The sequence below is a fragment of the Arachis duranensis genome, unplaced genomic scaffold, assembly GCF_000817695.3.
Source record: "Arachis duranensis cultivar V14167 unplaced genomic scaffold, aradu.V14167.gnm2.J7QH unplaced_Scaffold_232525, whole genome shotgun sequence".
NCBI classification, from domain to species: Eukaryota; Viridiplantae; Streptophyta; class Magnoliopsida; order Fabales; family Fabaceae; genus Arachis; species Arachis duranensis.
Window position 1 is genome coordinate 1,325,317 of NW_026264851.1, and position 10,487 is coordinate 1,335,803.

Consider the following 10,487-nt stretch of genomic DNA (forward strand, 5'->3'; position numbering starts at 1 on the left):
AATCTAACTAGATATGAGAATATCACTAAAAATGTAAAATCTAAATGGATATAACTTATAAGAATGTAATTTCTCTCTTCTTATTATTCATTTAATTCACTTATATTTTAAAGTGATATAGGAAATACAACTTCTTAGTTCTTATAAGTATTTGAGGTTCGTTTGAAAGTTCTTAAAAAATATTAGTGTTAATATGTTTGTGCATTTATTTAATATACACTTTCATTACTTAAAAATTTATCACTATTTTTATATATTCAATTATCTTTTTGGATATATTGTATTTATTGACTAACAGCTGTACTGAGGAAAATTAAGGAAAAAAAATCATATATACAAATAAGTTATATTGTATAGTTTATATTTTTAACAACTTGTTAATATTTATTACTTTTAAATTAATGTCAATAAAATATTGAAAATAGCAGAAAGTGTGCAATAAAACTGATTTGTTCTTATCATTTTTTTTTATTGTAATACAAATTTTTTCCTTCAATTTCATTGATAGTAGTTACGAAATTAAGGTATAGAATATAGAATATATATTTTAAATTTCGCTTAAACTGTAAAATTGAGAGATGATATATAAAAATATAGTTTTTCTATTGTCATTTAAATTAGAAAATATATAATTTTTTATATAAATAAAAAACATCATCATTAACCCTAAAATAATACCAATAAACAAAAGAAATAATTGGTTAATGGTAGTGCGGGGCCTTTGGACACGGCATGTTCTACATTCAATATTCATAGTTAAGACTTCAGAGACAAAATTTTACCTCTTGAGCACTCCATTCCCACTACACTAACACTACTAACTACTAAGTACTAACTCGCCATTAATTATGACTGCAAATATATAACCCGTTTAAAGCTGAAGTTGATGTTGCAAATAGGAACAACTCTCTTAAGCAATGAACAATTTGTGAGAAAGCAAAATAAACTTTTGATAATTAAACAATTTAATTTGAATTAGAAGAAATTGAGTAAACACCTAATTTAATCTATATATATTTTCACGAAAAATAAGGTGATTTTTGTTAAAAAAAATAGACACTTTGATTTTCAATCTTTTTATTTTGAGATATAATATGATTTTTTTGTTAAAAAAATTATTAAATAGCAAAATTAATTTTATGGAATATTTTATTTATAATTTGTGAGGTTTTAAATTTTCAAAAATTCACAAATTATTAATACAATTATTTTTTTAAAAAAATTATTATTAGTGGTTAAATAGAAAAAGACCATAACTATAAATAATATTAGAGAAAAAAAGTGATTGCAATATGAAAAAAATTTAAAAAATATCATCAAACAAGAAATGAGAAAAAAATATTAATATTGATATGGTATTGGTATTAGTGATGATATGGTAGAAGAGATAACGATAATAATAAAGTATGGTTACACAATAAAACTAATAGAGATAAAACATAAAAGTGATAATGATAAAAATGAAGAAGGTGTGGTAATAGTAGTGATAGTTGGTTCTATTATTAAAAATTTTTTTGTGAAAGTTTAAAATTCCCATAAAAATAATTGTTGTTATTATTTAACAATTTTTTTAACGGAAAAATATTATTCCAAAATAAATAAGTTAAGAGTCAAAGTGTCTCTTTTTTTAGGATAGAAATCGTCTTGTCCTTTATTAAATTAAAATAGATAAGGATCAGATTAAGTTTTCACTCGAAGAAATATAAAATTTTGAGAAAAAAAAAATTACAACTACATTGTGATGAATTTAAAATCAATTTGAATAGAAAGATAAAAACTTTGTGAAGCTTGTGGTGTGGTTAAAGATAATGATTTATGGTTAAATATTTTAATTTTGTTTACAATTCACATAAATTCTTAACTTATGAATAGGTGGCTTGACTAGTTTAATTTGGTATGATAGAAGTAACAATGTAGTAAGAGTTATAAAAAATTATAATGTTTTGTTTTGTGGGTTGTGTCTTGATATTTGTTTTGTTATTAAGTCATAAGTTACTCTTTTGGCTAGAGAATATTGGTTTTATATTTGGTATTTTCTCTTTATATTTTGGTTGAATGTTTACACTATTTGATTTGGTATTTTAAGTGTAATTGAGATTTGGTTTTAAGTTGAGTATTATAAATAACCATTTTATATCTCTCTGTCCGAAATTTCGTTTGGGTAGAACGGTTATCCGTTTAGGATCTTTTGGAAGGTATTTAATTAAGGTGGAATTGCGTAACCAATTACCACTTTGTATCTCGTTAAAAATTTGGTTCGAGTAAGGTAGTTACTTAATTTTATAATTTGTTATATCATGCTTCTTTAGTAAAATATTTGGTGTTCATTTTATGTTAATTGTGCAAATTTTCACACTGTCATTAAAAACACCTTATTTTCTAATAATAGTATCAGAACTGTTGATTAAATTCTGTGTCAATTTATTTAAAAATGTCATTTTGTTGAAAATATATATATATGCCCTAGATTTAATCTGTCATTGACTCTAGTATAAGTGGAAAATTGTTGGAAATAAGTATGTATGTCCAAGAAAATACTATCATAAATTATTATTATTCCTTTTTATAAGAATAAACATTTATAATTTATGATAGTGTCCTTAATTAAAATTAGAAACGAATAATTACGATAGGGATCGTAATAATGAGATATACGTTTTTAAGTATTTTTAATTTAAATTGTTCTTAATCGTAGAATCACTATGGGACATTAGTGAATATATATATATATATATAATAGTCTTCATTGGATGAAGATTAATAGATCTCATTTATTAAATTATATGTATAAATGGTATATATAGAGATATAACCATTGAACTGATTCGCTCTAAGAACTCCTAATGGTTATAGTTACCGTATATTTGTCAATAGGATATTCTTATGATGAACATAATATTAGAATTCTCCTTTGACCTATGACTATCATAGTAATTGACAATGTATTTGTTATACTTTGATTTCGGACACCTAACACCCTACGGTGTTAGTTGAATGGACATTGGGTATGATTTAAATACTTGTAGAATTAATGATTAGTCAAAATGAAATCCATCAATTATGGTAATGAGTTTGAGCTCTACGATTATAATGAATAAATAAACAATGTCTTGGCCAAGGGGTTTGAATGAATTAAGAAATGAGTTTCTTGAGTCATTCATAATTCATTATAATAATGGTAACAAGTTAGAGTTTGGCAATCAAACTGTACTCTAAAAGTTAGCCAAGAGCTGAAAAGATGAAAAGAGTTATATTTTTTGTTCATCTTGGGTTCTTAGTAAAAATATTATGACTTCATACTATCGGGTTGTCAAGAAGCGTTGCTAGACGCCAACCTTGATTAGTAAATTTAGTATGACTAATTTACTACCAGCTTAGTATTGTCACACACTAACGAGTGTTCTAATCCTTGGTAAATAATCATTTAATTATTATCTTGATTAGATCAAATAAATAATTATATTAATTCAAATGGAATATATTATATTCTTTGCTAGCACCATGAATATAATAATATGATAATTAGAAATATTAAATAATTAATTATTTATTCTATGATGAGTTTTAAATATGGATAAGATCCTAACTGATTCTGTTTCAAATTAAGTTGTAATTTAATTCACAAGTCAATCACCAATCTCATACTATATATATGTGTATATGATAAAAGAAAGACAACACAAGTTTTTTTTTCTTTTACCTCCACGTACACAAATATTCTAATTCTTAGTGAAGAATTGCTGGTGCAAGGAGTTACAAAAAATTTCTCAGTTAATAACAAGGATACACATAATACCTTCGCACTATCGAAAGAGAAAGTTTTCATTCATTAGGGTACTTAGGTATTGACATCTAACCCATCTTATTTCAATAAAATTTTAAGCACAAAATAAATCAATAGGATTACTTTATTATTTCCGCTGCGTGTTATGAACACTTATAATCCTACACATTTATGAAGCTCGAGATTCAACAATTCAATAACCGCATCAACTTTACAATATGAAAAGTTCGTATGACGGCAATGCTTACAAAGTAAGATGTTCGAGCAATATTTAATGACTTAAATGCTTCAACAAATATTATTGAATATGGTAGAATTTCTAAAGCAATAATAAAAAATTGATTTCAAAGTGAAAATTGTGAGAAAGCAAAATAAATTTTGTATGATTAAACAATTTGGTTTTGATTAAAAGAAATATGAAGTTTTAAGAAAGAATCATAACTACATTGTGATGAATTTATAATTAATTTGGATTAAAAGATGAAAACTTCGAAAAGTTTATGACATGGTCAAATATTTTAATTTTTCTTACAATTCATACAAGCTTGCAACTTATAACACATTCAAGGGTTATGTTAGGTGTATGTTGAAGGTGTGTGAGGGAAGAGGTAAGCAAGTTCAGATACAGAGTCAATAAAGAGAATGAGCCAAAAATGTTAATTTTTATTATGACTTTCCCTCAAGAAATATTTACAGCAACCAATACAGCAACTAATTGCATATGTATATATACTACGCTAACCTGCACTAACAAAACTAGGGAGAACTAACTAAGGCTAACTCATTATAAATACAACTAATAGTAGTATGTTATATCAGGTAATATCCTCCTTCAAGATGGGAGGATTGAGCATAAAAATGTCCAACAACCCAAGCTTGCTACACAATGTGCTGAACGGTCCTGGTGCTAGAGATTTAGTCATGATGTCTATGACTTGTTCATGTGTAGAAATTGGTAAAAGATGAATTAAGTCCTCTTGCAATTTATCCCTCACAATGTGACAATTAACCTCAATATGCTTTGCACGCTCGTGAAATACTGGGTTAGTAGCATATAAATGGCAGATTTACTATCGCAGTACAAATTCACAGGTTTACCAAGAGGTGCTCCTAAGTCTTTCAACACATAACTAAGCCATTAAGCTTCTCTGGTGGCCAGTGCAAGAGCCCGATACTCTGCCTCAGAGGAAGAAAGCTATGATAGTTACTCGCTTCTTGCTCTTCCAAGTGACAAGGGAGGAACCCTTTATAGAAGCAATAGGCTGAAACCAATCGTCGCAATTTGGGGCATCCAACCCAGTCAGAATCAGAAAATCCAATGAGAGATAGATCAGAATTGGCCGAGAAGAATAGCCCCGCTGCCGGAGAGTTCTTTATGTACCTGAGGATCCTATGTGCCAATTGCAAGTGATTAGTTGTGGGACAATCCAAGAATTGGCTGAGCTTGCCAATTGCAAAGCTTATATCCGGCCTTGTGTTTGAGAGATACAACGGTTTTCCAATAATTTTCCTATAATCGGAGGAATCAGGCAGACTATCTCCATCATCCTTGCTCAATTTCGCCCCATAGTCCATGGGAGTGGAGGCATGTTTACAATGCTCAAAGCCAGTGTCCCGTAAGAGCTAGCCTTTTGAAGACCTAGCAACCTCTAAGCCAAGGAAGAACTTGAGATCACCTATGTCCTTAATCCGAAATCTGTCATGCAAAGTCTGTTTTACCCTTTCAATTTCAAACAAATTGTCCCCTGCCAACATTAAATCATCAACATAAACTAAAATGACTGTAAAACCAATACTTTGGGATTTAGTAAACATGTTGTAATCAGATTTACACTGATTATATCCTAACTCTAGCAAAACAGATTTCAGTTTGAAGTTCCATTGTCTATTAGCTTGTTTAACCTTATATAGAGACTTTTCAAGCTTGCAAACCTGACCCGGAGCTATTGCAAGACTTTCAGGGGATTTCATGTACACTTTCTCATCAAGCTCACCATGTAGAAAGGCAGTATTAACATCAATTTACTTCAAATGCCATCCCTTGACAGTAGCCAGTGCCAAAACAACCCGCAGTGTTCCTAGCTTGATAACGGGACTAAACGTGTCTTTATAGTCAATTCTGGGGACTTAAGTGAACCCTTTTGCCACGAGACGAGCCTTGTGTCACTCAACACTACCATCAGGGTGATATTTGACCTTAAGATCCACTTACAACCAATCGCCTTCTTACCACTCGGAAGGGAAGTCAATGTCCAGGTTTTGTTTTCATTTAGAGCATCCAATTCAACTTGGATGGCCTCTCGCCAACAAGGTTCAAGTAAGGCATCTTCATAGAATTTAGGCTCAATGTTCAAGATAGCTAATGAGTATGCATTATGCATAGGTGAAAGAGATTTGTATGATAAAAACTTTGAGATGTGATATCATTTATTGGAAGAAGTTTCTCTGTTGTGATTATTAGTAATATTCATGCATTTATAATCTTTTAAGTATGCTGGTAGTTTACTAATGCGTGATGATCTTCTCGGTGTGGGGTGAGAAGATGGTGATACATTGTGATGTTGAATGTTTGAATGAGTGGGTTGTGCATGCAATGCTGGACTCGAGGATTCAATATCCATGGGCTGTGTGGTAGTGTGTATGTTCATGTAGGTTGACTAGTGTGGAGTGGATTGAAAGCAAGGGTGTGCAGATCGGTTATGTGGTGGTCAAACAAATCATAATCATGCATGACATGGGGTGTATTATGTTGCTGAAAAGCTGGTTCTTAGTGAGAATCAATAGGCAACTGAGATGAAGCAATATTTGGAAAATGATTTTCATAGAATTTGACATCTCGAGACACAAAAAATTTCTTTTGAAATTAGATCAAGAAGCACATAACCTTTGGTACCCTCCCTGAAACTGAGGAGAACACATTTTCTTGAACGAGGGTCCAATTTTGTTCTGCTATTCTTGATCGTGCTTGCATATGCTAAACAACCAAATACTCTAAGGTGAGAGATATGGGGGAGTGATTTATGCAGTACTTCAAACAGAGATTTTTCATGTAAATAAGGTGTGAAAATTCAGTTTATCAAATAGACTACGTGGATCACTCCAAAACTCCAATAACACTTAGGTATTTGGGCGTGGAACATAATGGCCCTTGCCACAGCCAAAATGTGTTGATGCTTCGTGCAGCAACACCATTTTGCTGTGGCGTCTCAATGCATGACCTTTGGTACAAAATTTCAAATGAAGCATAAAAGGTTGGCATTAAAAATTCAGGACCATTGTCAGTCCGAATAATTTTTACAGATTTTTTAAATTAGTTTTTGACAAGTTTAACAAAATTTTGCACCAAAGATGCTGCTTCAGCCTTAGACTTCATCAAATTTATCCAAGTAAATCTGAACTTGTCATCCACTATAGTGAGAAAATATCTATGGCCATCAATAAACGAAATAGCAAGTGGTCTCCAAATATTAATGTGAAGCAAATCAAAATTATTATTAGAAACAGTATCACTTTGAGAAAAAGACAATCTTCTTTTTTTCCTAATTGACAAGAGTCACAAGGATTTTCATTTATTGTACAATCAATGAAATTGAAAGTTTGCTTCATAACAGCTAGTCTATTATTAGGAATATGACATAATCTATCATGCCATAAATGCTACATGTGTGCTCTTTGTGTGGGTGCTGTGATATGGTGTGGAGTATGGTGTCACCAAGAGGGGAAATGCTGTGCTTATTTAGTATGTATAGACCATCAACAGAGTTAGCAATACCAATCATCTTCTCTGTGTGTTTTGTCTTGTATCTCACAGTTTATATCAGAAAAAAGTCATTTTACAATGCAATGATGCAGTTAGCTTTGACACTGATACGAGTTTGAAATTGAAGGAAGGAATGTACAATGCATTGGTAAGATAAAGATTTTCTGAAAACTTAATGGTTCTCACGATGCAGCTCACAGTGGAAGTACCATTAGGGAGTTTGACAATGATCGGATCAATTTTAAATGTTTCAAAAAAATCCCTGAGGCAATATGACACATGGTCAGTGGCACCAGTGTCTATTACCCAAGGTTTTTACTTTTGTATACAAACATTAAGAGCCTTTATGTGAGATTTAAAATGCAGAATATGTGTCACCTTACCATGAGGAGGTGGCTGAGGTTGAGTTAAGATGTAGTTCATGCTATGAATATGTTGCACTTCTTGCTTATTGAGTAAGGCTAGCAAGGCTTCCTTTTGTTCTGGAGTGAAATCGCTCCCTATAGTCTTCTTCTCCTCCAACTGGGGGTGATTGAAACCAAGACCATCATTTCTATCCTCGGTTGCTTCACCTATGTTGAAGTAATTCATCATTACTGGGGCAGAGTTAGTGTTTCTTTGCCTTAGATGAGGAGGAAGTCCGTGTTCCTTGTAACACATATCTACTGTGTGTCCAGTTTTGTCACAAAACGAACACTGCATCCTTGTTCTGCCTCCTCTGCCCCTCCCCCCAGCTTGAAACCTGCCTCCCCTACCTCTTCCTCTCCCTCTGCCTTGAGAAGTCATAACAGTGTTCAAGGAATTGGTAGGTGCCGCCAAAATTTGAATGTATGAGGTAGTTTCAAGGCTGAGAAACTGTCTCTCTTGTTGAGTAAGCTTGGAGAGCACCACATTCAGACTCGACAACTTATCCAAGAGCATGATCTGAGACCACACATTAGAATATTGCTCATTCAATCCTCTCAAAAACTTCACAATTCTTTCTTCCTCCCTTTGGCTTCTAATTACTCCTAGATCACATTGACACGTGATGCCACATTCACATGATGGTATTTGCCAAAAATTGTCAATTTCTTCCCAAATTGTTTTGAGTTTTGTATAGTAGGATGTCACATCCAATTCGCCTTATCTTAATGTGTATAGTTCTTAATCTAATTCACCAACACGGTACCTATCCTCTTGATAATAGCGTTGCTTCAGATCAAGCCACAAATCACTAACAAGATTGTTCCATGTTTCACTTTGACGAATATCTGGACTAATTGAAAGATTTATCCAGCCAATTACATAAGTGTTACACCTTTCCCATATTTCAAACAATGGATCTGTGCTCTCTGATTTTGTGATGCTTCCATCAACAAAATTTTGTTTTGTTCTTTGATTTAAGTGCTCTCCACATTTCTCTACTCCATGTACTATAGTTCTGACCAGTAAGAAAAACAGTAGTTATGGGGATACCTGGGTTTTCTAATGGGTGAAGAAAGTAGGCACTTGTTGGATCTTGAACTAGATTACTGGTTTTCGCGATGTGCGCTTGAATCGCTGATATCTGACTCAGAAATGATGCTATCTGATGCATATCCATGGTTCTTGAACCACCTGTCGAGCATCCCAAACTTGAATCCACCATTTTCGGCACAAATTCAATGAATTTCAGAGATGAGAATTCAGACCTTCTTCTCTTGATCTCGTTGATCGGAGTTGTTACCTCACTCTTTGATGGACATACGAAGAGATAAACACACTCTCATCAAACACTATCGTAAGAGTCCAAGAGAAGAGAAGAAAAGAAATTTAGAAAAGGAAGAGATAAATCTGAGAAATCGAATTGGGAGGAGAGAAATTAGGTCAGAGAAATTAGGAATTAAAAAAAGAAAATTATTGATGTGAGAATACAAACGATTGTGGTAAATCGAGAAATTAGGTCAGAGACGATGTTGAAGTGAGAAGTAAAAGAACAATTGAATGGAGAAATTGAAATAGGAGATTAAAAGGGAATGGATTCATTATCAATTTTTTAGTCACAAAGATCAAAAATCAAGTTGTTCCCTCTTCAACCATGGCTTCTACGTTCACCGCACCATGTTAAAGGTGTGTGAGGAAAGAGATAAGTAAGTTTATATTTAGAGCCAATGAAGAGAATAAGCCAAAAATGTTAACTTTCATTATGACTTTCTCTCAAGAAATGTTTACAGCAACTAACTGCATATGTATACATACTACACTAACATGCACTAACAAAATTAGGGAGAACTAACTAAGGCTAACTCGTTATAAATACAACTAATAGTAGTATGTTATATCAGGTAATAGTACATTAAAATTAGTTATCAAAGTCAGCTGCCAGAATAAAAGACATGCTAGAATATAAATACACATTGCAAATAAATTAAACTACACATGTATTTATACATAAATATATTAGTGACTGATTTTAGTGGCTAATTTTAGTGTACAAATAGTATTTTTCTATATTAAATTGATAATTTTGACAAATTGTCAAGTTGATAAACATGATAGGTTAATAAATTTAACAAGAGATATTTTTTTTGTACTAACATAGAATTAGTATAAATAGGTGACTTGACTAGTTTAGTTTATTATGATAAAAGTAATAATGTAATAACGATTAAAGAGAAAATTGTAAGATTTTTTTTATGTGTTGTGTTTCTATATATTTTGTGTATTAAATTATTAATTATTTTTTGTGTTAGAGAAAATTAATTTTGTATTTTTATTTTTTTGTATTTTAATTGATTATTTACACAATTTAACTTAGTATTTCAGGTATAATTTAAATTTAGTTTTTGATAAAATATTACAAAATATCACTTTATATCTCTGTATTAGAAATTTAATTTGGAGATAATAATTATCCGTTTAGTATCTCTTTAAAAAAAATTAGTTATTAAAATAAAGTAGCATCATCAATTATTACTTTTG

The 10,487-nt window shown here is 31.3% G+C and overlaps 2 protein-coding genes across 2 annotated transcripts; both read right to left on the reverse strand.

Annotated features, from left to right (window-relative positions):
* Positions 1–4,427: 4,427 nt before the first annotated feature.
* LOC127744166 (uncharacterized) lies at positions 4,428–9,710 on the reverse strand. Its single transcript, XM_052256447.1, has 2 exons — positions 7,928–9,710; positions 4,428–5,529 (listed from the first exon to the last, which is right to left on the reverse strand). The coding sequence occupies exons 1-2, from the start codon at positions 8,463–8,465 to the stop codon at positions 5,408–5,410; spliced, it is 660 nt and encodes a 219-aa protein (XP_052112407.1). The 5' UTR covers positions 8,466–9,710; the 3' UTR covers positions 4,428–5,407.
* Positions 4,904–5,359, reverse strand: LOC127744115 (uncharacterized mitochondrial protein AtMg00240-like). Its single transcript, XM_052256386.1, has one exon. It carries the CDS (start codon positions 5,357–5,359, stop codon positions 4,904–4,906), a length of 456 nt encoding a protein of 151 aa, XP_052112346.1.
* Positions 9,711–10,487: the final 777 nt, after the last annotated feature.

Bases quoted from the DNA above. Each gene is read 5' to 3' on its own strand.
- LOC127744115 (XM_052256386.1), bottom strand. From the start codon at position 5,359: ATGGACTATGGGGCGAAATTGAGCAAGGATGATGGAGATAGTCTGCCT.
- LOC127744166 (XM_052256447.1), bottom strand. From the start codon at position 8,465: ATGCTCTTGGATAAGTTGTCGAGTCTGAATGTGGTGCTCTCCAAGCTT. The intron at 5,530-7,927 runs GTAAGGTGACAC...TAATGTTGGCAG, and splicing joins ACCTCAGCCACCTCCTCATG to GGGACAATTTGTTTGAAATT.